The sequence below is a fragment of the Convolutriloba macropyga genome, chromosome 13 (assembly GCF_964194025.1).
Source record: "Convolutriloba macropyga chromosome 13, txConMacr16.3, whole genome shotgun sequence".
NCBI classification, from domain to species: Eukaryota; Metazoa; Xenacoelomorpha; order Acoela; family Convolutidae; genus Convolutriloba; species Convolutriloba macropyga.
The window spans coordinates 19,995,247-20,021,839 of NC_134480.1; the positions used below are offsets into that span (position 1 = coordinate 19,995,247).

General features: G+C 34.9%; 3 protein-coding genes across 6 annotated transcripts; all 3 read right to left on the bottom strand.

The window, feature by feature from the left end:
* Nucleotides 1–4,142: 4,142 nt before the first annotated feature.
* On the bottom strand, nucleotides 4,143–5,316 carry LOC142352313 (uncharacterized). The gene has a single exon (XM_075404846.1). It carries the CDS (start codon nucleotides 5,308–5,310, stop codon nucleotides 4,339–4,341), a length of 972 nt encoding a protein of 323 aa, XP_075260961.1. The 5' UTR covers nucleotides 5,311–5,316; the 3' UTR covers nucleotides 4,143–4,338.
* Nucleotides 5,317–12,627: 7,311 nt separating this feature from the next.
* Nucleotides 12,628–15,667, bottom strand: LOC142351928 (uncharacterized). Its single transcript, XM_075404194.1, has 3 exons — nucleotides 15,621–15,667; nucleotides 14,326–14,468; nucleotides 12,628–13,074 (listed from the first exon to the last, which is right to left on the bottom strand). Exons 1-3 carry the CDS (start codon nucleotides 15,657–15,659, stop codon nucleotides 12,855–12,857), a joined length of 402 nt encoding a protein of 133 aa, XP_075260309.1. The 5' UTR covers nucleotides 15,660–15,667; the 3' UTR covers nucleotides 12,628–12,854.
* A 4,830-nt stretch (nucleotides 15,668–20,497) lies between these two features.
* On the bottom strand, nucleotides 20,498–24,667 carry LOC142352265 (uncharacterized). 4 transcript variants are annotated; one of them, XM_075404752.1, is made up of 4 exons: nucleotides 24,333–24,659; nucleotides 22,479–22,605; nucleotides 21,796–22,107; nucleotides 20,498–21,247 (listed from the first exon to the last, which is right to left on the bottom strand). In XM_075404752.1, the coding sequence occupies exons 1-4, from the start codon at nucleotides 24,436–24,438 to the stop codon at nucleotides 21,049–21,051; spliced, it is 744 nt and encodes a 247-aa protein (XP_075260867.1). In that variant the 5' UTR covers nucleotides 24,439–24,659; the 3' UTR covers nucleotides 20,498–21,048. The 4 variants fall into 4 exon arrangements, with proteins under 4 accessions (XP_075260867.1, XP_075260866.1, XP_075260869.1 ...); XM_075404751.1 differs by having other exon boundaries at nucleotides 22,479–22,611; XM_075404753.1 differs by having other exon boundaries at nucleotides 21,062–21,247; nucleotides 21,773–22,107; nucleotides 22,479–22,611; nucleotides 24,333–24,660.
* Nucleotides 24,668–26,593: the final 1,926 nt, after the last annotated feature.

A 26,593-nucleotide genomic window follows, 5' to 3' on the forward strand; every position in this document is an offset into this window, starting at 1 on the left:
ACACCATTTTTTGTCTACGAAAATCTGTTTTGTAACCCATCTGCAAGACTTGAAAAGTATCGTTGGCCAGTAATGGTCGTTAAACTCACGAAAAGGACAGAACATTCGAAAATTTCAAAAAGAATTGCAAGTTTTTACAAAATCTTGCTAAAATTCGTAATATTAATATCTCAGAACCATTTCATTGTCTCAAGATTCAGTATCCCTATTTCCAGCATTAAACACTTTTACTGGCTCATAAAGATCCATAAACCTGAAAAATGACAAAAAATTTTCTGAAAAATTGAAACAAAATAAAATTTAATATAAAAAATGCTCACACTCAAATCCACAAGCTCTGGAAATAATACAACAGCTTATTATCAAAACTTGGAGGAACCTGGAGCCCTCGTGCCCACAAATTTAAAAATATTCAAAAAATTACAATTTCAAATAATTACAAAAAAATTGCTTAAATTCGTGAAATTAAACTCTTGAAAAATATTCCATTTCATCTAGAAAATATGCAGTAACCTATTATCAAACCCTAGAGGAGGCTCCTTGGCTCTTGAGGCTAGAGAAACCTAGAAAATCAAAAAAATTTAAAACTTGAAAAAAAATTGCCACTTTAAAAAAATGCTAAAATTTGATATTAAAAATGCTAAAAAAAATGCTAAATTTGATCATTAATTTCTCTTATTCACACTTGGCTCTCTGCTTTTCTTACTCCTCCCATTTAATGTTTTAGCTCCGATTCCGCAAAAACAGAGGAGGGAAGCGGAATTGACAGTTGGACAACAATTAATAAAAGAAAAACTACCTAACACCGTAGTGAAAAATCCATCGCAACACTTGGCTTTCTTCTTGACTAAATGAGTTGAAATTTCGAAAATTTATTTAACTACAGATATCTTTATTTTATTAAGAGATTGCAATCTCAAGCTTCCGGATGAAAAAGGAAATCGCTTTTAAATGATTTTAAAGAAAGCCAGTAGATCATTACAACAATACCTCGTCACATTTATCCAAGATTTATGTCACTACTTTCAACACCTTTTTGGACTTAAATAGCCTCCAGATAGGGTTCTCGATTTTAAAAATAATGATCTAAGACATAGTTCAGAAACTAAATCTTGTTAATGAACATATAATGGTACGTTCAAACCAGCAATTTGTCTTCTCAATCCGCAGTTGGTAAAATGAAGTTTTTTTGTCTAATTAAAAATCGATTAGCTTTCTTTGATTTCTGCTCAATTGCCATTTTATTGCTAGTTTTCGTTCACCGATAGCTCAAAAACACAAATCGTGGACAAATGTGAAGGATATTTCCGAACTTTCTCGAATTTTAGCTAAATTCGCCTTAGTCACTGATTTCCACGCTCAATTATAACTCTAATCTTAATACATCGGCTGTGAAAAATCCAAACAAAATCAGGCAAAATTGTTTGTTTTTGTGTACGTTTGGTGGCCTAATGATCGACGGTGACCAGTTTTCGTCGATTAATCAGGGGTTTTCCCAAGGACCCAAATATTTGAAAGACAAATTCCAGAATTACTTCTTGGAGTTGATATTTTCAAAACAAAACACCGTTCAACTAAAGCAGATTAAAAACACGAAGAATCAAATCCTAATTTGAAATAGGAAAACTACAACAGACTCAATCGCGAAATTGCACTGCAAGAATGGTCATCAAACTGTAGAACAACAGGAACTGGTACTATTTTTCAAGACTCATTGAAAGCGTTGAACACAATTAAACTGGAATGTGCCATTGAAACTAGTGAATCAAAAAATAAGCAGAGCAAAAGTGGTTGAAAAGAGCAAAATCATACTTCAATAAAAGTAAAACAAGGCGTTTTCAAAGAATTGGACTTTTTTTGTTTTACAGAGTAATAAGGAGTTTTGTGTCAGGAAAGTTGCGTTAATTCCTCTGATCAGAGCAAACAACAATCATTGCCGGAAAACGAGAATGGCGGGTTCTCATAAAAACGATCAACAAGAGCAGTCAAATGCAAGAATTAAAAAAGTAACAGGAATATTGATTGACGATATAAAATTGTATTTCCGATTGCTTGAATACTTGTATTTGCAGAACGCGGCTTGTATAAGGTGCAAAAAGTCAATCCAATATCGCCCTCTTTTCATGAGCAAGAAACTCATTTCAATTTCAATACAGAAAAAATATATCTCAGAACAGCGATCAGCTATCCAACTGAAAACACCGGATCCAGGCTGTTTGCAATCAATGTCTTTGAACATGTTGAATTGTCTATTGAAACTGAGTTTAAATTTGCAACCAATGGGTTCATAAGTAAAAACAAGAACTTTCAAAGTTTTATGCTACTCCGGTGTACAAAGAAGGGAGACAGATGCCACATGCTATTACGCAACTTCCGTGACCACCAAAATTGGCAAGAGGTTCTGATAGCCTTTTACTGAAAATACTTCCAATGAAAAAATTTCTTTACGAGAAGCAACAACAACAACAACATAGATTTAGCAAAAACTTTTAACCGCGGGGTTCTTTGGTGGTTTCAAGGAGACCCATTTGTTTCTTCTAATAGTAAACAGTCAGTCAAAATGGAAACCAAAATCAATTGGATTGTTACCAATCACAACAGTTCTCAAGAAAAATTAGAAGATTTTTTGGTTAATGCATTAAATACTAGAGAAAGGCTCTATTATTCAAGGGCCGCGAAACCACGGTGACCTTACTTGCGACATGATCAAGTTTTTTTTTCCAATTCATCGAAATTCAGTCCGATAGTGGAGCTAGGACGACCCCATTTTTGTATTCATCTCATTGAGAAGTGAATGAAAAACAGCTGCAAGAGTATCAAATTTTCCCGCCTCCCAAATTTCTCACCCAATTCCCTTACAATAATCTCGGGAAAATCCAACAGTCGTGGACCAAATCATTTTTCTCAATGGAACCCTTTTCGAGCACTTAATTTTAGGGAGTTACTGTACTCGCCAAGGACAAACGAGCCAGCTTTCCCCAATATTGACTCCAGCAAAATCAAAATTTTAAAAAAAAGTTAAAAAAACGACGCAAAAACCAAGAAGTCACTTTTTTTAAATACATGAATGATAGATGACTAGAACAAGACGAAATGAATAGAAGGAATTTCCCCGCATCTTGGCAATTTAACACTAAAAATCTCATTAGTCGACTTGCAAAACCCAACGTTCTGGAGTCGTTAATATGTCTTGAGAAAAAGTCACAAATTTGAAATAGAAAACAAATGCATAAAAGTAAGAATTCGCGGCAATTTATCCCAACAATGATTAATATCTTTTGTAAAAATTACATTAAATCACTGCTCAAGGCTGACACAGTCTAGCAAAGCAATAAATTTAAAACCAGGCAAAATCAAACTTTCAGTTTAATTTAAAAAAAATAAGAGAAAAGCAATAATTTTCACACATCCAGAAAAGAAGAAATTTCCCGTTCTGTTTTTGTAATTTTAATTGCGGACGCCTTCACCGTTCTAAAATTGGTATCAACTGTTCACGAGGTTTAGAAAATTACACTTTTTTAAAAATTGTATCAACGATTTGAGCTGTTTTTGTTCTCACACCAAATAGTGAAAATTCTGAAGAAAGAAAATCGTCAATAAATTTTAATGCATTTTAATTTTAACCCAACAAATTCCTCCAAGTGACAAACAAGGCTTGTCACTCATCAAAACATTTGATATTTAAGTTTTCTTTGAGATTGAAATTTTTAAAGAATATATTTTACTGTGTATTTTCTCGAGGTTGAAAATGCAAAAAATAAACATTTAGTTTTTCTCTCATTTTCTCCAAAACGGAAGCATTGTTCTTATTCTGCCTAACCACTGTGGGTACTGTTTTCAAAAAATGGTTATCACCGTTTGCGAGGTAAAAATCGTAAATAATGGCAAATATATATGAAAGAAAACAGATCTTTACGAGAAACGACTCAATTAACCATGAATGAGATAAAGACAACAATAATAGTCTTTAAACATGTGCTGTTATTTTTTAAAATTAGCTGTTGTATTCGGTTGGACTTTCCTATTCTTTTATTAGTAGGCTCTGATAGTAAAGAAACGAGCACCGCAGACAATTGAATGCGCTGATTGATTGACGAGTACCTCCTATTCGCATTTGAATTAATTAATCCCACAGCTCACGGTCACTTTCAAAATTTTAAATTAAAAGTTCATTATATTACATCAACATTCTCCAGTCCTCCGCCAGATTTTGGAGGAAAATCACGTATGAGGTCTTGGCTGGCTCTCCAAATAACGTAGACCTTCAATATCCTACTTCCACATTCATTCGTCTTGAACGCTTCCAGTCTCACCTTCTTCTCATCAAAAACCCATTCATTAATTTACTTCATCCCGCTGTTTAAAATTCCGATTTTTGTTTGACCCGAACTTCCTCTTTTTGAACAAACCCAAACTAGAAGCTGGTTCTTTCTTTACTTCATCGTCAAAATCATCTTCATCAAATTCTATTCTCTTCTCTTTAACTTTTAGTCTATCATCCGGGTCGTCTTCTTCAAACGCCTCGCGTGGTAAATGAGAAAAGAGGTGTGAATTATCAGTTTGTTCAGGCAGGTCTAACTTGATTGGATGACGTGTTAATTCATCGGGATTTTCAACAGGTACAAAGGCGCCGTATGCCATCTCTCTACCTTTTGCACCTTCTCGTGGTTCTGTTTTCATCTCAGCATATTCCAATTCTTCTTTGCTTCTGTAACCGTGAGTTGTTGATATATCACGAAAAGCACTACTTTTAGGTTCCGGTTCCTCTTTAGTTTCTGAAACTCCAACGTTATCGTAAACTTTTAAAATGTTTGGGCTCTCGGGTTTTACCCAAGTGGACTCGTTTGTTTTCACGTGAATGTAGTACAACTGTCCCGAGTTGGTCTTGAACTCGTACCATTCCGGTTCGTCGTCATCCACTTCTTTTTCTTCAATTTTTGGCTGCTTGGCATCGAAATTTGGACGGATTCCGCTCTCACTTTGACGTTTCTGTTTACTAATTGAGCTGTTAGTAGAGCTTGCATTCGAACATGATGCGTCAGTTTGTACCTTTGAATTCGAATTAAGTCCCATATCCCTTTTGTAAGCTTCTTTTGCATTTTTCTCCATAATTCGGAACAATTTTTGAGCCTGTATTTCTTCCTTTTCCTTCCTGACACTGGCTTTGTGTGAAGAAGTTATTTTCTTTTGAACGGCTGCTTTGTGTCCTTTGCCATTTTCGTGAATGCTCACCGATATTTTGTTGTCAGCAATCCAGCATTTACAGAAATCGCAGTACTTGCGAGGAGTCGATTTCCAAGCTTCAGACATTGTTTAACTGAAGAACATCATTAAAATAGAACAAAAATTATTTAAGCAACGTCATTATTCCAACGCTAAAGTAGATAAAATAAACATTGTCAGTGTACATAACAAAATCCTAGAATTGTCGATGCATAAAGCTTTTTAACAGAAATGACATGAGATATCACTGCATGGTTAAAAAACATTACAGTCTGGAAACTAATTCGAATTCTCTGACAAACAGAAACAAACTACCCCTGGCGTCTTTTTAGGCCATTAAGCAATAAATATTCCAGCAACTTTCTCCCTCAAACAAGACGAGCATTTATTTCAGCCAAACTATATTCTATTAAAAACATACCCGGCAGATTGCCGGAAAATAGCCGCCGTTGATTCTAATAAGCATGATTGGGATTGAAAGAATAGAAGATATTGAAAAAAAAATATTTTTCTACAAAAACATTTTCAAGTCCGATTTATTTTGATGGCATTTCGTAGTTGAACATAACGTACTTCTGTTTCCTAGAGAGAGGGCACAGGGGCTACTATCAATACCAATAAGCATTAGAGATGGTAACTAAGACTTATAGGAACGACGTTCAAATAGCGGGCATCTAAAATTGGGCTTTATGGGTTTATCCCGTTTCTATTTCTGACTTCAATTTTTTATACCGACTCTGTTCATTTTGAATTGCTTTGCTTAGCAACTGATGTTCAAATTCACTTTTAGCAGAATGAGAGAAGAGAGAAACTAGCATAGAGAAGTCAAAAAGATATCACGCAAAATGTTGAAAAAGCGGCAAAATGAGGTAAAGCGAAACATTTTTTTATTCGACGAAGTAAAAAACATAGCAGGACAAGTCCTGACGTACAATTCAAAGATTTTTCATTGACTAAACAGAAAAACTAGACCTAGAATGGACAATGAGTGAACTGAGAACATCATTTTTAAAAAAAAAATCAGAAAAAAAATAAGAAAAAACAGAAAATCAATGTCAAAATGCCGCATGTAAACCAAAAAACCACTATTGAGAAATAAAAATTTAATTCAAACAAAAAACTGGGTCTAAAACGAGCTGTGAATGGATTGGGAAAACCAGTTAGAATAAAATCCGATCCAAAAAATCGAAAAAACAGTTGAAATCCAAGTGAAATTGCCGCATGTGAACAAAAAACCACTAGCGAGAAAGCTAATTTTTGTTCAAGCACCGTTTTCTCGCTCTACTTTAAAATTAGAGCGAAAAAATTTCACGCCGCAAAACCACTCGCTTTTTCGCTCCATTTCCTGTTTCGGCGTGACCAAAATCACAACTCCAATTTGACTTCAAAAATCATGAAAATGTGTGAACAGATCTTTAAAAAAAAAACATAGCCGGAAGAATTCCGGAAACGACTCGAAGTGAAAATCTATTTAACCGAAATCCAACTACTCATTAGAAAAAACTTGCCTCCACTAATTTATGTTTTCTCGAAACCAAACCATAAAGCAAAAAAGTAAAAACAAAAAAATCAAATCTGTTAAAAAATGGTTAAAAACTCTGATCAAATTTGGTCATAACTTGAGATCCCGAAATAACTATCTCTGCCAAAAATACTTCATCAAAACAACTAGTACTTACTAAAACCACTTAAGTGAATGTTATAAAAAAACTTGAGGCCAAATTATGAAAAAAAAAGCTCTTAAAAACAACTTGCACTAAAAAACTGGAAAGAGTTTGTAAATTTCTTAATATTACCAAAGCATATAAATCCAAAGAAAAAATCTTTTCAGCCAATAGGGCACCCAGATGCTCGCAAAACAATAGACAAGTCAAAATAGTATAAGAAACTTGTCTCAAAAAACAGAACAAAACCCGAAAAATTGCAAAAAAAATTAAGAAAAATAGTTCCAATGTTCGCCATTTTTTTGTCATATTTCTCAAAAAAAAGATTTACATCCAAAATTGCCCATACTTATTACTAAACAACTAGAACAACTATTATGAACCCTAAACCTCCACAAATGCCATAAAAAATAAAGGAATAGAAACGTCATTCGAAAACAAATTCAACAAAAAAACTATAAAACCTAAATGAGTTTTTTAATAGTACAAGGAAACATAAAGCCGAATAAGGTTCCTTTGCAATCACAGCAATGAAAAACTTGCAAAACAATGGGCCAGTTATAATAGGGTGGGTAAGACACTTGTGTAAGATTAAAAAAAGAAAAACTGCAAAAAATGAGAAAAATTGTTAAAAAATTTCTCAATTTTTCTGTCATTTTTCCTTAGAAAAAAATGATTTATACCAACAAAACTATAGTCAATTGGTATCTGACAATTCCCTAATTAACAAGCTTCTATTCAAATCCCACTTAAAGCAGTAAAACAAAAAAAAAACAGGTAAAAAAAATCATTAAATTTCGTCTAAAAATCAGCAAAACTGATCAAAAACCTCCAAATTAGCATTAAAAATCAAATTAACTGCTTGAAACCTTCAATTCCTATCAAAAAAACCTAAAACTAAAACAATATCATAATCAAACCTCATAACCATCAAAAGTTGCAAAAAACTGCTTTTAAAAGCCGCACGTGAACAAAAAAAATTTCGCTCGCTTAGAAAAAATTTTTTCACACATCAATTTCTCGCTCTCTCAAAAACAGCGGTATGAACAAAAACCACTCTCTTTTCGCTCCGCTCTTCAGTTTTGTTCAGCACCAAAATTACTCCAAATTTTTTCACGCGTTTCATTTCCCGCTTCAAAATTCACTCCGAAAATTGATTAAAAAAAGGACTTCTCCAATACTCCTCTTCGAGTCGTAAAAAGACAGCGCCCCAATACAATTCAAATTCTTTGAATTGTAAAAAAATAGGAGCGCTATAATAGCCGGCTGAGAAGATGAGGGCGGCTATTAACAATAACCAACTCTATTGTAGACCTAAGGAGAAAACGACGCTCAATCAAGTAGCTCAAACAATTTCAAATCTTGGTTCCATACGAAAATTGACAAATTGTGTCTCTTCATTAAACTCTTCATCCGAAATGTCGGAAAAAAACAATATTTTTCACAAAGGGCTCGACCTGTTTGGACCCTCAATGCTTTTTCTGTTTCCCAACTTTCATTCTATCAGACAGTGGTCTAACTTCGATGTTGTTAATACTAGACTCTCGGCTACCTGCTGACATTTGGTCTCTGCCGGGCGAGTCACTATCTGAATTTTGAACTTCTATATAATTAATTGTACCAGAATTTTCTTTAGATCTTTCAGGGGCTCTCTTTTTATATTCTTTATCATCAGAATGACCGCTCTTTAAAGCTTCCGTTCTATCTTTCTTCTTCCCGTTCTTCCGAGTATCTAAAAGCTAAGTTGTTTGAATTGGTGGTTTTGCTAGGAACTGTGCTTCTATTATGTCTTTCATTTGGAATTCTTCGTAAACATAGCCGACAGCTTACCGAAACAGCTGCGAAAAACGAACATTTATAACAAAAATAAAGCATCAAAGCAGATTTTTTGAGGAAAAACAAGGAAAATCGCATCACAGCAGACTTGATTGCTGTAATACATAGGTACTTGAGTCCATGAATGCAATTGAAAACAATTCAAACGGTCACGTTTAGCGAAAATTAAACTCCTTAATTTACTTCGCCTACGAGTCACTATTTATTAATATCACCCTTCAATACTAAGGTCCTATATTTACATTCAAATCTTTAAGAGTGCCATCAACTCATCGTAAATTCGAGATGTTATTAAATGAGCCGTGAAAAGTTGAAAAAGCGAAAAATTAGGACGCGACAAAAGAAAAGACAACATGAGACAGATTGCTCTCAAATAACAGCCGGGACTAGATTTCACCGTATCCTGCTTTATCCACGACTGAAGGGGTTGATTGTAGTGCTTGCATTATGGGCGAGGTGAAAACTTCAGAGGGGATTCAAATGATTTTACTAGAGCTTATGATAGACCACACTTCGTTAGTAACTTGCAGCTTAGAAACTTCAGCTGCTTATAAATATTGATAAGGGAGCAATGTTTGTCACACGATAAACCAAAGTCATTCAAGAGTCATAGAACAAGAAGACATACAAGACTGCGATAATTGCACCAAACAAAGAGGATCGCAATGCACACTTCTTTACAAAGTAAACATTTAACCACATTTTAACATGACAAACTGGTTCTTGTGAGCCCTTTCAATCTTTATAAGGATCAACTTTGATTCTATACGACATTCACAAAGAATGTCAATCATAACTCGCTAAGTGAAATAAAAAAAACTAGAATATCATTAAAAAAAAACTTTCGCAAACGGCGCTGAACAATCAACGAATATTTTTTACGCACAGCAGCATCGAAACATAATACATCTTTATGAAATTTCTAAGAGACAGTATGTCTTAAAATTTTTCATAAACCAGACAACACGGATAGTTTGATTAACTTTTTAGCAAGCCATAAAATTTAAACTCCAATTTTATTACCATAGCAACCAAGTTTGATTACGTTTACATCTTAAGAATCAATTGATTAAGAACAGTTTGGTCCTAATAACACCGGTAAAAAAGTTCTAAGACCATGCATGCACTTGTCTATCTATTTGAACACGTTCACGTACTTTAACAATTTTGCTTTTTACTTTTTTGCTGAAAATATTTTTTCTTTCCAGATTTTCAGAGGTAAGTTATTCCACTTTCCCAAAAATTCCCATTTACTGATCGGTCACTCCATTTGGATTGCATTTTTTCTGAAAAACTGAATAGTTCGGGAGTTTTCTAACACCACGCCTTTTTCGATCATTCACCACATTTTTTACTGCTCTATTAAATCAAAAAATGATGAAAATTCCTTAATGAAATAGTTTACCAGCAGTTTACTCAGCAGATCCCTTGCTTTGTCTATTTTTGTGAGCATTTGGCAACTTTTGATAGCCCTAATTATTCATCTTCTTAGTCCCCGAGGCCATGAAGCTGGCAACGACTGGAAAAAAATGTATATACTGAAAGTTTCGTGACAAAAAACAAGTGATCTGAAGAGTACAATTGTTGTGTTCAGAAATTTATTGCGTGGCTTTAGAAATTAATTAGAAAACGACAAAACAAGAATTTTAAAAAGTAAAGAACTTGCTTTTTATCGGTATTAGGTGACATACTGAGTAAATGATAAAACAGCTTTAGGCATTTTTGCGAACATTTTGTTCAGATTTGCCTCAAATGTCAAATAAATGTCAACCGCTAAACACAGTTAACGACAACCAGCCTATTATAATTCCATTGTAATGATATTCCTCAAAGTCTGATTGAGCATTTAGTCAAAAACATTTTCTCTTCTATCTCTGTTTAACGTTAACATATTGTTTTATACAACTATCTCTTTTCTTGATTAGAAGTTTTCAAGTATCTTAGCAAGGTGATATCACTAAAATTGGTCTGTCGTTTTCTGATTCAAGCTGATCAATTGTTATAAACTCCAGTTACACATGCATAGGCTTTTATTTATTAACTTTTTATTGAATTCATAACAATCATCTTTTGATTGGAAAATTTTCTAAAGACTGAAGAAAAACTTTGAAAAAACAGCTCTTCATATCTCTTTTTTTGCGCACACATCTTCCTTTATGCTTGTAAAGCAGATGCTCCTCTTCGTGCTTGAAATGATTCCTGTAAATTTTATGTCGGGGCAAATTCTGTCTCCTTTAAATGCACATCAATATGATGAGGAGAACAAAAAATATGGGCCCTAATAACAGCAACCGATCAGTAACATACGTTATAAAAATTAAGGGTTCAAGTACTGTTCCTTGAGCAACTTCACGAAAATTTATAATCCAATCCAAATCTATGACGCCGTTTTTAAAGCATTGTTCGCTAGCAGTGATTTTGGATAGAAATGATTTTAGCAAGGCTTTTGATCCTATAACAAATTCATACTCATTTGACAATTTATTTAGGGATCAGAAATTTGGGCTGATTTTCGTTGATTATAGCAAGGTTTACTACGTGGTCAAACATTTATTGGATCAGAAGCTTTTAAACTATTTTAGCAAGTTGGTATCACTAAAATTGATATATCGTTTTCTGAATCAAGCTGATCATTTTTTAAAAATTGGAGTTACATATTCATATGCTTTTATTTATTAACTTTTTTCGCACACCTCTTCTTTTATGCTTGTGAAGCAGATTCTTTTCTTCGTGTTTGAAATGATTACCATAATTTTCATGTCGGGGCAAATTCTCTCTCCTTTAAAAGCACATCAATATGATAAAGAGGAGAACTAAAAAATGGACCCAAATACCAGCAACTATATACCAGCAACCAATCGGTAATAAACATTATAAAAATTAAGGGTTCAAGGACTGTTCCTTGAGCGATTTCATTACTATTTATCATCCAATTCAAATATATGATGCCGTTTTTAAAGCATTGTTCGACAGGAATTATTTTGGATAGAAATGATTTTAGCAAAGCTTTTGATTCTATAACAAATTGAATCATTTTAGGATTCACGTTGCGATCAGAAATTTGGGCTCATTTTTGTTAATTATAGTATGGTTTACTACACGGTCAAACATTTATTGAATTAGAAGCTTTTCAAATATTTTAGCAAGTTGAAATCGCTAAAATTGTCTGTCGTTTTCTGAATGAAGCTGATCATTTTTTCTGAATCGAGTTGGTCATAAATTGGAGTTAAATAAGCATATGCTTCTATTTATTAACGTTTCTCTAAATTCATTACAATTATCTTTTGATTGGAAAATTTTCCAGACTTCTTTGTAAAAAAAAACTTTGAAAAAACAGCTCTTCATAGGTCTTTTTTTTCGCACACCTCTTCTTTTATGCTTGTGAAGCAGGTGCTCTTCTTCGTGTTTGAAATGATTCCCGTAATTTTTATGCCGGGGCAAATTCTGTCTCCTGTAAAAGGCCATCAATATGATAAAGAGGAGAACTAAGAATATGGGCCCAAATACCAGCAACCATGGTGACAACACCCAAGTGTTGTTTTCTTTCTGACAGACAACAAAAGCTTTGATTAGAGGTTTTATTGTTTTGCACCCAATCCTTTTTTCATTAAACTCATTTAAAAATTGTGTAGTTATACCCCGCTACTCTAAAACTTGCAAATCCCAAACGCTAAAGGCAACAGAAAAAACACAGAAACCCACCCCCCCCCCCCCACCCCCAAGATGAACATTAGGTTCGTTCCCATTACAGAAACATGAACACATAGCCCCACTTTTGGTATATTTACGGTTTTTTGAAGGGCTTATAATGGGAAAGAACCAAAGATTTTCTTTTCGGGCATCTTCTAGTAGTGCCTTCCCCTTGCTAGTGCCATCCCATTCACCCGTGTAGAGGTAATCCTCAGAAATCTGACCCGAATGACCAACCTCAATTATGTGCACATACTCGCTCATTCTTTCTCATTTTTGTTTTTTATTTCATGCCGTAGAGAGCAAAAGAATTTTCATATTTGGCTATTCAAAACAACGCTGTTCAATGCACAAAAATTTCCAGACAACTTTTCAGCCTGCATGTATTGAGAATAAAAAGAATAGAACAACTTTCCAATCAAAGCTTTTGAAGTCGCTTCTCTATTCCTTTGACGCATGGAAATCCCCAATTCCATTCACAATTTCACAGAAATGCCCTCGAAAGGCCTTTGGACAAATACAAGAGACAACAGGGGGCACGTAAGATGCATTTTGTCTTTGAATCCTTGCCTGAAAACTTTCAGAGATACCACTTTGTCCAAAGGGACATCGACCTCCGTTTTTACAGTTGACAGGATCACACTCAAAAGAGACCGTTAACCTGAAACAATCAAATGCTCTGAGAAATAACAGACTCAATTTCGAACAGGAAATTGAATGTACCATAAAAAAACGGAAGGTGAATAACTGCAAAAGAAAAAAATGATTACAAAAAAGAGTTACAACTGTAAATAGGCGGAATTTCATTTATAAACATAACCAACTAACGTCCGGCGAACTGCTCTGAAGCAACTGGCGATCCGTTAGCTTCTTCTATAGCTAGCTGGAGCTTCATGGGGGCTGAACCGCCAGAAAACTGCCAAGCTTATCAGGATTTGAGCTCTTCCAAGCATCTTCGGTGAATTGTATACTTATAGACCAGTAAAGTGCTGAAGAACTATATCACCTTAAAGCCTTCCCGAATTTATCTGTTCATCCCATTTCTGAGGACGAAAAGTCAAATGGTCAGAACGAAAAGCTAAGACGAAACGTCGGCAGTACAAAAAATCACATATAAAAAAGAAAGGGCAACAGGACTAATTTAGTAGTTAAAAATTAATTTGAGACCAATTTATCACTTCTCATTAAAGGTTTTCAGAGTTCGGGTCTTGACGTGAAACTGGACTAACTCGTTATTCGAAAATCCGTCAGCAAAAACGACCATAGAGTGCAAAAACTGATATTCTGTGGTAAAAATACTCAATTTGAAAAGAAAACATTTTCTAGTCACCCACAACTCCATTCAAAAACTGCGCTTCGAATGAAGGCAGCTTGCGTTTAGAATTCTCATTTTTATTCTCTAACTCCTGCAATGGGTAACCCATTTAACACGAGAAAATTTAATACGCTTCAGAGTAAAACAGCTACGTAAGACAGACAAGAAGCGCCAAAACGTGAAACAATTCAAAAAGATTTGAGAGGCATCTGCTTTTGATTATCCTAAACTATTGATTACAAAGAACTATGCCAACCTAGCACCATGTCGATGTACAAACGGGTCAAAATTATAACATATTTTTATATCGCCAAAATATCGACATGATTGCTTTCAATTTCCTTTGCCAGGAAATAAAAAATTCAGCTTCAGGAAATGTTCTAGTCTCATTTTATAGGCAAATTTTATTGTTTCTGTAAAGTAATTCTTTATTCTAAAAAATTATGCAATAGCAAAAAAAAACGAATTTATTATTTCAATCTAAACAGGTGTGCTTACAAAGCAAGTGAGCACGGGCTTTTTTACCACTATTTTTGGGGAGGAGAGGGGATCGGAGGGTGAGAATAAAACCGAAACAGTAAAGAGATTTGAACATACATGCAATTGGGGCCCGGTAACATCTGATCTTGCAACCATCCTGATTCGCATTCACATATGAATGATTGTGTATTTATAGGGACACAGTATCCGTGCTCACCACATGGATTGCCTAGACAAGGCCACGACACTTGCCTACGGGGCTACAAAAGTTGATGAACGCTGCTTCTGCATTCTCGCTGGGACCAAATGTCATCATTTTTAAGAGTTATTGCTATGAAGCTTTGACTTCAAATATCACCAAATAGTATTTGTTAATTTATCTTATTTTTCGACTCGTAAAATTTAAACCCATGTCTATAAATTTTAATTTCTGTTCAAATAAAGGGAACTTTCAATGATTGGAAATTAGTTCGAGAACGAAACTGCGTACTGTGCGCTTGAAGCTCAATTTGTCATCTTCGTTTATATGTAGAAATAGACTTAAAAAACTTATAGACATAAATAATAGTAACCAATAAAACAAACCCATAGTCAAATTTTTGAAAACTAAGGAAAAACCTCTTGTTTTATCTCAATGCCTCACTCTAGCCCCCAACTTTTATAACTCGATAAAAACTGACAAGAACTAAAAAAATCCCCAAATTGTCATATACTGCTACTTACACTAACTCAAAACTAACAAATTTTTGATCCAAAAGTAAACCGTGGATCATCATTCCTTATCGAAATATTATTTTCACTTTTAAAACAATAGATTTGATGTTACTATCGTCTTTTAACCGTTGGTCAACATTTGGTCAAAATATCATTCATTCACGAGTTCAGCATGTCAAAGATTCTCCATAACTCATATAAATTTGCTTTCGGCATACTTTGATGATTACGTAACCTATTCAAATGTTATCAACTAATTGGTTATGACCAATTTTGGAAATTCTGCTTTTATCATCCCAAATTTCTGTGCTTCAGGGTCGCTAAACCGAGACACTGATTTCGCGGTTGACGAAAATTTCTTAATCTTTGCTAATTAAGATTTCAGTCCAACTAACTGCAAGAGATTGATTCTGAGAATACATTTGTATAAATTATTTCAATGTAATTGAATACTGGAAAGAGATGGAGCTATAAAAAAGTATCGGATTGAAACGAAACCTAGACCAATAAATGAAAAAAGGGGTATTTATCCAAAAAGTAAAAACAGAACAGATCATCACTAAATCATCAGGACCGACGACTGCATAATAAGTTTGGTTATCGCGCTGTGTGTTATCGCACAAAGGGAGAATATCCGGAAAAACTAAATGTACTAGTATCTTGTTTAGGGTGACGTGAGAATGCATTGCCATAACAACTTTAGGAATTATGATCACACGTGCATCATTTTTCGACATTTTAATCTGAAACTGAGGGTGCCCATAGTGTTTGGGGGAAAATTCTTACGGCGATACGTCTCATGTCCATGCTATAATTTAACAAGCCTCAAGTTAGAAACATTTTGATTAAATCATTCAAGTGTAACAGAGAACTAAGTAGTTTAAGACGGTATTTGACCAGTCAATTGAGACATGTGAAGTCCCAAAAATCAGACCAATTAATTGACAAATCTCGCCCTTCAGAGGTCCCAATATAATAATTATTTGGTTAACACACTACCGAAACAACAATTGACGAATTTTTGTACATCCTCCCCGGTGACGAAAAGTTTGTTTTAAAGTGCCTCTTTGATCAAATTGTAAAAAAGGCCATAGAAGCCTTCTATTGATTGATGTAAAACTAACATATTCGTTCACTCACAATGTTCCGACCATCTTGAAAAAATTCTTGCTTCCTCTCATTTTCACACCTTGCTGAATTTTCCCAAAATAGAGAAATTGAAAGCTTCATACAAATGAAATATCATTCGAAATTTTGAGACTTAAAATTTGATAAATCAAAAGATAAAAAACAGTTATTTCCAACAAAATAGGTCTAATAATGCAAAATCATTAGACTTCATATTTTATAATCAACATCAAAATTAAAAAAAATATGCGGTAAAATCAAAAAGTCAGTCAAACTATTAGGTCAGTAAAACTTACTTTATTAGGTCAGATTACGATCACACTTCACACCAGAAATTTACGTTTTCTCAAAACAGTTTCGATAAATCGGATACAGAGACTAGTGAGTTGTAAGGCTCTAAGAGAGCTACCCAGCTACTTATTGCCCTCCAGGAAGCTTTACCTGTTTGTCCCGTTTTTGAGAGCTTGAAATTGAAAAGCAATCACATAAAAAGACAACAGGACTAATATAATTGCCATAAACATTGTATGAGAGCAATTAATAATGAAAAGCCACAGATAATCAATTTGGAAATGATTGAAGAATGAAAATAAAATGCATGCTCTCAAGCTTATAACAGATGAAGAAGGCTCAATGGGTACGCAATTTTTCCGAGAAAACCAAAGCATACCTGTCGTAAAATAGTCGCCATTCATTCCCATAAACCCAATTGAGACTAAAATAACAGGAAAAATTGATTTTTGCAGAAAAATATAGTTAACGTGCAAACTAGTTTGATGTAATTGCGTAGTTGGACATACTCTAGAATCAATAAGCATTACGGATGGTAACTAAGAATTTTCAGAACAAAGCTCAAGTAGCTGTTATCTAAATCTGGGCTCTATGCGTTAATCCCATTTCTATTTTTGATTTTGTTTTTGATACACACTCATTTGATTCTAGATTAATTTACTGAACAACTGCTATTGAAAAGCACTTTGAGCAGAATGAGCAAGCATCACAAAAACTTAAAAAAAAACTCAACAACAGAATACAAAGGGGGCTAAAAATCCAAAATTTGCCAAAAAAAATAGAATCTATATGAAAATTAGTTGCGAAGGCGTGAGAAAACAATTGACTAAAGTCGGAATTGCTCTCGAACGACTAGTGGGAGCTCTAATCAATTGCAACTTCAGTCAGTTGGGAGAGGAGCCGAAATTGGACTAAGATATACCACTATTAAGATTTAAAGTGAAAAATGGCACCAGTGTCAGCGAACTATTCATTTTCATTTGACTTTGAGTTTTAAATTGCCGCCAATTGAGTTCAGCTGCTTGAAATTGCGATTGAGAGAGGATTTTAGATCACGCAAAACGCAAAAAGTCAAGGGAGTAAAAGTCACTCGAAAAGTCAAACCAGTCAAGTGAAAAATTTGCAAAAAGACACACACGTTTACAAAAATTGCTTCTCTAAGAGAACAATTAAAAACTACAGACTCAACTCTTCGATCAAAGCGTAAAATAATACGTCAGAAGTGAAAATACAACCATTAGCAGTTCCGTAACGTAAAAAACAAACAAACAAAGACAAGATTTAAAAATTGACCAACACCTTTCAAACACATATATCTAGGTCAACAAAAACGATAGCTAAAGTTCGAAGTCAGTAACTTGACAAACAATTGTGTTTCAAAAGAAGGCCATTGCGAGCTGTTATGTCTGAGAACTGTCATGTAATGTCTTCTAAATCATCGCCAAATTGTGACACAATTTGTGTCAAATCATAGAAAGCATTAGCTCTGACCCGATAAAATTTTTTTCCATTATCCAAACCTCGTCCACCAATGAACTTTTCCACGATTAATCAGATGGAGTGATAAAACAAAACGTGCACTTACCAATTAGAAATTAGCAATTAAATAGACGGAAAATTTGAGACCATTTCTTGAAAACAGAGTCAAAAGCATGGAATACTAACTCAAATCATTAATATGATTCAATTAGGCTTTATTGTCATATTAGCAAACAATGAGAACTGTCATTCATAAGACTAAGTGATAAGACAAAACGAGAACTACGAAACAGGAAAAGACTAATTTTTTTCTTTTCAAAACAAATTGTGACAAATTTTAGATATCAATTGACTGTGTGACATAGCTTCTGTTACGCCTCATTAGACAGCCGATGATACGAGTGATTAATGAAACTCAGAAACGGGACAAGAAAAACTACAAAAACGGGCAAATCAAAAAATCATCGATGTTTTATTAAAACCAACAGTATCTAACTTAGTCATATAAACCACTAACAGCCCGTTGATGAATTCAATAATACAAATATGTACATTATTAGAATGAATTAATGACCCTTCAAAAGCATTAAAAAATCAGGAGAAAAACGGCACACTGAAGTAAAATCATTGCCGTAAAACAAATTCGCATTCGAAGAGGAACAACTAGTTCAAACACCATTTTTTTCTCCATTTTACAAGAAAAAAATTACGTCTCAAACCTTGCTATCTCCGAGCTTTTCTCTCCCTGTATTGATCCCAGTAGGATTAGAACCACTACTCTCATTTCACTTCTCACTGATATCAAAAATTCGACGAAAGTGTGAACAGACCTTAGACAGATTAAAAAGAAATAGGGCGGCTACAATAGCAGACAGAGATGGCGGCTAACAAACTTTTCACCTATATTGTCTCGGAAGATTTTGTCGTCTTAAAATTATCAAAAACCATTAAAAATACAAAAACCACAAAGGCATGATAGATGAAGAAACACACAGAGCAGGACATACGAACAGCGGTATAAGAAAAACTTAAGTAATAAAAAATAATGAGCAATAAGAAACATACCCGGCAGATTGCCGGAAAATAGCCGCCGTTGATTCCAATAAGCATGATTGGGATTGAAATAACAGAAGATATTGAAAAAAAAAAGATTTTTGTACAAAAACAATTTTTTAGGTCCGATTTATTTTGATGGCATTTCGTAGTTGAACATACTTCTGTTTCTTAGAGAGAGGCTACAGGGGCTACTATTAATAACAATAAGCATTAGAGATGGTAAATAAGACTTATAGGAACGACGTTCAAATAGCGGGCATCTAAAATTGGGCTTTATCCCGTTTCTAACTCTGACTTCAATTTTTATACTGAGTCTGTTCATTTTGAATTGCTTTGCTGAGCAGCTGATGTTCAAATTCACTTTTAGCAGAATGAGAGAAGAGAGAAACTAGCCTAGAGAAGTCAAAAAGATTTCACGCAAAATGTTGAAAAGGCGGCAAAATGAGGTAAAGCGAAACATTTTTTTATTCGACGAAGTAAAAAAACATAGCAGGACAAGTCCTGACGTACAATTCAAAGAATTTTCATTGACTAAACAGAAAACTAGACCTAGAACGGACTATGAATGGATTGGAAAAACTATTTAGAAAAAAATCCGATCCAAAAAACGAAAAAACAGTAAAAATCAAAGTCAAATTGCCGCATGTGAACAAAAAACAACTAGCAAGAAAGCAAATTTTTGTTCAATCTTTGGATTCTTACTCTATGTTGAAATTATAACGAAAACAATTCACGCCGCAAAACCACTTGCTTTTTCGCTCCACTTCCTGTTTCAGCGAGACCAAAATCAGTACTCCGATTTGATTTCAAAAATCATGAAAATGTGTGAACAGATCTTAAAAAAAAAAGACAGCGCCCCAATACAATTCAAATTCTTTGAATTGTAAAAAAATAGGAGCGCTATAATAGCCGGCTGAGAAGATGAGGGCGGCTATTAATGATCATTGAATAATTCAAAAATATCTCGACATATCTTGTAAAAATTGCTGTCAATTCTCTTTTTTGAAGTCTGCTTACTTTTCTCAGCTACAAATCTTTTGCAGTAATATAATGCTTTGGCACAACAATCAAAATGTCAATAAATCTTAATAATAAGAAGGATCTTATGATGTTGTAAGTAGCACAAAAAGTTCCAGCACCCTAATCGATGCCAACAAGCAATGAAATTTTAAATTGAAAAATTAAATCTGGACATATAATTCCAGCAAAAACATTGGGAAATAACTAAGCATTGACACCTGAGCTGCGTCAATATTTAAGTTTTTCGAGATGTCGGATGAACAACTGGTCCATAGTATGAATTTTTTAATCCATCCCCTTTCTGATTTTATGGCGCCAGATCAAACAAAGATCTCTTCTTCTGAAGTAAATGTTGGAGTTTCGTTTCCTTTTTCCGTTCTGTTGCTGGAAATACAAAAATCGACAAAGACAAAGAAATGGGCAACCCTGACGAGACCAATAATATCCTATCTATCGCTTTGCGGCAGTTAATAAACTAAACACGCACAAGAAAATGAAGAAACCCGCCAATCTTGGCTCAGAAACTTTTTCATCAGAAAGTTACACATTGACAGCAAATGCACTAAAGTTAGCCCTTCGAAGACTACTAAAGCCATCTTAGGGCATCTATTGCAACTTAATACCCCCAGCATTTACATGTTGATAAGGTATCGATTGTACCAAAAAAGGAGAGAACAAATGAATATCGGTTCGGTTAGATGACGGTAGCTTTCTATTGACAAAACCAATAGCTGCCTTTCAGTAGTGAACTGGGTCACTTTAACTCAGCCGTTAAACTGGGCCACATTACGCGCGATTACTTTCTACCCTGGGTTCTCTTCACCCTGGGTAAAAATAAAGGAGGGAAAGACAACCGATAAGCAAAAATTCTGCATATGAACACAAAACCGGTCGACTATGAAATAAAAGTCTTGGCAGTTTTTGAGGCAAGATGATACCTACAAACGATGGCTTTGCTTCTTCATAAACTTATTTCCGTGTTTATTATACTCTGTCTTAGTTTCGCATACAATAATTAGTTGCTAAATCTGCGACGAAGGAAAGCATGGGGTCAACCACTTTCCAGTTTAATTTCTCCACCGAATTCCACATGCTAATGGATTAGATACAGGGCAATTAACATGTTGCGCGCGGTATCATCAAAGCGTGTGGCTAATTGCTCTGGAACGACAAAGCCGGAGCGCCCATTTGCATAGTACGCACGGGTTGAACTGATGCTGCCGATGGGGGAGTGGGAAAAGGTCCGTTCCTCAAAATAGGCCTTGGAGACATTTGGGGTGACAACAAAGATCTCTCCTCTTCTAAAGTCGATGCTGGAGTTTCGTATCTCTTTTCCGTTCTGTCGCTTGATCTGGATATTTTCTGTCTACTCAGTCTTAAATAGATAGATCGCCAATGAGGGAATCCCCCTCTCACCGAGGAAAAAAACCATGTAAAACATATTTTTACGTCCCTGTACTGATAGATTGAGAAGAAGGCTGGTCCAACCTTAAAACCTTAAAAAAAGTCATTATTAAGGCTATAAAGCCCATCAGTTTCATTAAACATATTTATTGAAACAAAGACTTCCTTAACGGGATACGCGGGGGAGATTTCGAGTTTTTTGCATCCAAAAAAGTTCATTTGTACCACTTTTACTATCATTTAAATTAATTTAATCAAAAGCAGACACTTGTATGATAGTTAGACAGCCAAAAAAATCGGAATACTTAAGCTTTATCAAATCAGCATGTTTAATCATTGAGAGCGAAATTGCTAATATTCTGCGATCACCGTCGGCTAAACGACCACAGATTAAATTAACTAATTCGGAGAGTCCAAAAATGCAATTTCAGGCAGTCTAAATTATCGCATCAAAGATACTGGCGCAAAGTACAGAAAAGATCCATAGGGGCATTCTTGAAATCTTTCGCCGATTTTGACTTCTTAGCTGCGTTTCTTCTTTTGATACACTGCACACAGCAAACAATAAAGCAAACCAAAATGATGGCAAGCACAGTACAAGCAATAATAAATAGTGCAGACTTTGCGCCCATTTTCGACCTCAACCGGCTTCCAACCCACTTTGAGCTTTGACTTGGCGAGGCGTGTTCGCACCACCTGCCAATGTAGCCCTTTGGGCACTCACAATTGGGGTTATCAGGGTCGTTGACCGGACATTTACCCCCGTGTTCGCACAGAGAGTCGTGACAAGTTGTCTCATCGTATTTTCTACAAAATATTTTGGAGTTAAGCCCAGGACATTATCCGTCAAACTTATTACCCAGTTTCTGTGCAAGGGCATATATTTTACAATAGGTGACATGGCGTGCCAGAGGGAGGGGATATTAACGGAACTCTACAAAGTGTCAATCCGGTTTCTCAATAACGAAATGAGTACCAAAACTTCATTTACAACTCTCATGTTGGCATTTTATGTCAGCCGATTGAAAGCCGAAAAATGAAAATTGGTATGCTTTCAAAGTTTGCGCCAATGGAAAAACAAGGAGGCCATTTCAAAAAGTAAACTCTAAGAAAAAATAAAGTAACGATTGTAAGTGAAACATGAGTTTAAACATGTCAATCATACAGCAGTGACTAACTTGCAATTGGGCTGTTGGTAATTTTCATCGTCCACCCAACCCCTTTCACACTGACACGCATACGCAAACCCATTCCCCAAATCACTGCATTCACCTTTCTCTCCACAGGGTTCGTCAGAACACGGATCTGTATCTTATTTGGCAAGGCTCACTTCTTAATTTTTTCTTCAAAATTACACAAATGTGGCTGATCTAATCACTAAGTAAAAGTAATACCTGCTTTTGCATTCATAACGCTCTATGTCTATGACATAGATGACATAGAAGGTTAAACCCTAATTATCGTTTGTTAGATTCGTTCAGGGCACTTTTTTGTGAATTAAAGTAATGAAGTGCCACAGAATAGCGCAATTTAACTTCAAGCAATATCTATAATAAAAATTTATCTGGATCTCAAATCTGCTTCACTTATAAACTAAGATTTGCCAGTCGCCGAATTTTCACACCGCAAATATGAGAAAATAGCAACTTCCTAAAACTTAAAAATCGTGATAAATTAAACAAACCGACAAACGTTGAACGAATTGCTTTCGAACGACTGACGATGCAAACAAAGAAACAAGCATAGGCTACAGCAATTTTTACGACGCAAAATTTTGACTGTTCAGGGATTCGACCTCTCGGATGAGAGCCTATGTACGGTCATCGATTACAATCGGCTTTAGGTTTGATATTAGCAACAGACTTAACGTCAGAAGAAAGTTCTAGAAGAAAACGATAAAGCAAAAACTTTGCACACGACAAGTTAACAACAATTGCTTCAAACAAGTTAACAACATTTGCTTCAAACTTCATCGAGAGCAATTATGGAGACTTTAATCATAGAAAACAAGTCTGGTCAATTTGGTGGAAAGTTGTCATCACGATAAAAATAGTCCAGTATAAAAAGTTACCAAGAAGCACAACCGCATTGAAGTAGAGGCTACTATGATTTCAGCAGAAATAAATCAAACGAGAGATGCTTCCTTACTGTAAGTTTGGTACTCTTGATACTCTCGGCTATCACGTACTCTCAGAGCAAGCAAAGGAGTATACTCAAAAAATTATCAAAAATTTACATGAAAACTCATAAAACTAAAATATAAGATTCAATCTTTGTTCGAGAGCAGCTAATCAAAAATTACATACATTAAAACACTCAAAACTTTGTTCAGAAATCGTATTTCGTCACTGATGAGTTCTTTAAACGACAAATCCTGTTCTACAAAAACGAAAAAAAACCGGCCTTGTTCCAGTGGCGTTTGTTTGAGCAATCCGATTAGTGCTCTTGAAAAATTTTTGTCTACAAACGATTGAATTTAGTGATTTTGATATTGTTTCAAATCCATTTGGACTAAAACTCAAATAAACTAGAAGAAAGAGCCCTTCTGGGCCTAAGTTTGAAACGCCGTAAGTTCCCTTCTTTTGTACAAAATAAAAACCTTATTAAATTCCATACATCCTGAATTGTAAATCGCTCTAAGCGTTTTACGATTTCACCATAATGATTTTACTATAATGATTTCCCCATTACTTTCGCACACTCAAACCGAGTTTACTTTTTTTCATGCCGAACTGTTGGATAGTAAAATCGACAAGATTTGAAAAAATTAAAAATTCGCATAAACAAATTTGAATTCGAAACAACCAGCTGCTCCTCTTTTGTAAAAACCAGCATCAGTAAAATTCAAAAAAGTCATCTATTCTGCTCCCATTCAGAGGGCTTAACACCTTCACGCCCCGCCTCCGACGGGTACTTGTTATTTATTTTGATAGTAGCGAGCTGTATAACAAAATTTGTTAGTGGGCGTCAAAAAACACAGTGTGAACAGAATAGATCCAACTTGTCCGTCCTTAATTGGCTAGAAGAGAGCCCTTTATCAGATTTCTCATCTGTCGAAACTCGTTCACTCTCTGAAGCAGTACACATCACTGCACTAAGACAAATACTTCCAAAACGAACAAAATTGAATTTTAGCATTTTTTAACTTTTTGTTGCTTTTTGCTTCTTGGTTGAAAAAGATTGCAACATTCAAAGTCATAAGTCAATACATTCTTTCCCTTAATGGATGGTCAATACTGAATAGTACCGCACGGTTGTTATCGCCACCGAGAAGTTATCAAACTCCGTGGCGAAGCCGAGGTGTTATGATAACTTCGAGGGCGACAACAACCGTGTGATAATTTTTCTAATCAACACCTGTTGCAATCATGTTTTTTTAGACCACAAGTTTATCAAACTGTTTCCATCATTAGACTACGAGTTTATCACCACTCTTTTATCGCCACTGCTTACTTGGTAACGTGGCAATAAAAGACTGTGATAAACTCGTAGTCTAAAGCTGAAATGTTTTTCCGATCGGGCATTAAAATTTATTACGCCAGCAGTTTATTTAACTGCTATCATCGCAACAGGTGTTGAGTAAATTCGTTCAATTGATGTTGATGAAATAGAACTACTTTTGCATGTACTAACTGATTACTATACGGGGCCGAGTTGAGGCCAGGCACAGCCGAGTTGAAACGAAATCTGGCACTAATCAATGAATCAGTTCATATTGTTAAAGAGCACCAATATAAATAGGCGAAGCGGAGTGACTTCTTGAATGCCAAATTTTACATTGTAAACTGCCCGTTTTTGAAGTCGATATAATTTAGGCCCTTTCTTCTGATTTTGAGGGTCGTTTTTCTTTCGCCGTCCAGATAGAAAATGAAAACTGTTCAACTTGATGATGCCTCCAGTAATTTAAACAAAATTTTGCATTGTGAATTCAACTTTTCGAATAAGTTGAACAGATCTCAGGTGAGACTCAAATTACTCTTGATTACGCACAACTTGACAAATTCTATCTGGGTTTTATCACTAAGTAACTTGCCAGTTTATCCAAATTTAGATCAAATAACATTCTGATGACGATGCGTCAATGGATATGAAAATCAAAAAGAAATGCGGCAAAAAATATGTCGACCAATCATTACCAAACAAAAAATATGTTGACCAATTACTTGAAAAACGTCCTGTCTACTATGTAAAATTACAAATTGTGCGTTTATTTTTGTCAATGAGTCTATGCGTAACCAAAACCTCACACCCGGAACTTAAACAAAGCACTCAAAGCAAGGCGAATTCAAATGCCTATTTTTAAAATCAAGGGTGAAAAATAACAGGGTGAGCAACTTGTAAGCTAAAAAGATAGTGAAAAGAAGAATATTTGCATATGAACAAAATAGTTTAGATTCCGGTTTTCGGCAATTCCCTAAAGGCCACTTAAGACTTCAAAATACCATTGGAGTATTGCTTTCGTTCTTTAGTAAGCACTGTACTCTGTCAAAAATGTGACATTAAAAAATTTCTGCCGGTTAAACTAATTGTGGCATCACAAAAAAAACCAATTCAGATTTGCCTTATATAATTTTGGGTTTTCTATAGTTTCTATATAATGGAATGTTAAAAAACACTTGATTGACACTGAATGTGACGTCATCAAACTAATAATACAGCTGTCTATTGCGTGAACTGTCCAATAATATTGGCTATCACGTAAACTGTCCGATAATAGGCAGTTTCGTAGGACAGGTGGCATATTTTTCATTATCAATGAATCGGATTGTTCGAAGAACATCCATATTAGCGCATTCAAAAACATGCACAAATTAAAGCACATTAGACTACTTTCAAGAATCATTGTTGATGGTTTCATTCGGCCCACGGCCTGTTTCAATCCATTAATTACTCGATACGTCGAAAAGCGGTAATCTAGTATACTTATTAAGAAGTCATCTTATTAGAGATCTAAATATATGTTAGAACAAAATCTTAGTCACCCGAGGGACTTAGTGCCCCGAAACGAGTGCTGGGCACCGAGACCCAAGGGGCACTAAGATTTTCCTCTAACGTCTTTAGAAAACCAAGGGTACGAAAAAGTTTGAAATTGAAGTTAGGGGTACAATTTTGCAGATTAATGAAAGTAAAGTCTTCGTCTTAAAAATAAACACGAGTTGAAATAAACCAAACGTCTCCGTCTCCCGTAGCGAATCAGTCAATTATTTACAGCCGTTTGATTCAAGTGTCGAAAGTTAAATTTCTTAGTTTTAAAGACTGAACTTGAAAGAAGTGAATTACCAATCTTTCGAAC

Excerpts from the sequence above, each read along its gene's own strand:
- LOC142352265 (XM_075404751.1), bottom strand. The coding sequence starts at position 24,438 with ATGCTAAAATTCAATTTTGTTCGTTTTGGAAGTATTTGTCTTAGTGCA. Across the intron at positions 22,612-24,332 it reads AGATGAGAAATCTGATAAAG|ATACAGATCCGTGTTCTGAC; the intron begins GGCTCTCTTCTA and ends TTGCCAAATAAG. Across the intron at positions 21,248-21,795 it reads AAATCGGCGAAAGATTTCAA|ATCAAGCGACAGAACGGAAA; the intron begins GAATGCCCCTAT and ends GAAAATATCCAG.
- LOC142351928 (XM_075404194.1), bottom strand. The coding sequence starts at position 15,659 with ATGTCGAAAAATGATGCACGTGTGATCATAATTCCTAAA. Across the intron at positions 14,469-15,620 it reads GTGTGATCATAATTCCTAAA|CCCCGTAGGCAAGTGTCGTG; the intron begins GTTGTTATGGCA and ends CAACTTTTGTAG. Across the intron at positions 13,075-14,325 it reads TTACCGGGCCCCAATTGCAT|GTTAACGGTCTCTTTTGAGT; the intron begins GTATGTTCAAAT and ends TGATTGTTTCAG.
- LOC142352313 (XM_075404846.1), bottom strand. The coding sequence starts at position 5,310 with ATGTCTGAAGCTTGGAAATCGACTCCTCGCAAGTACTGCGATTTCTGT.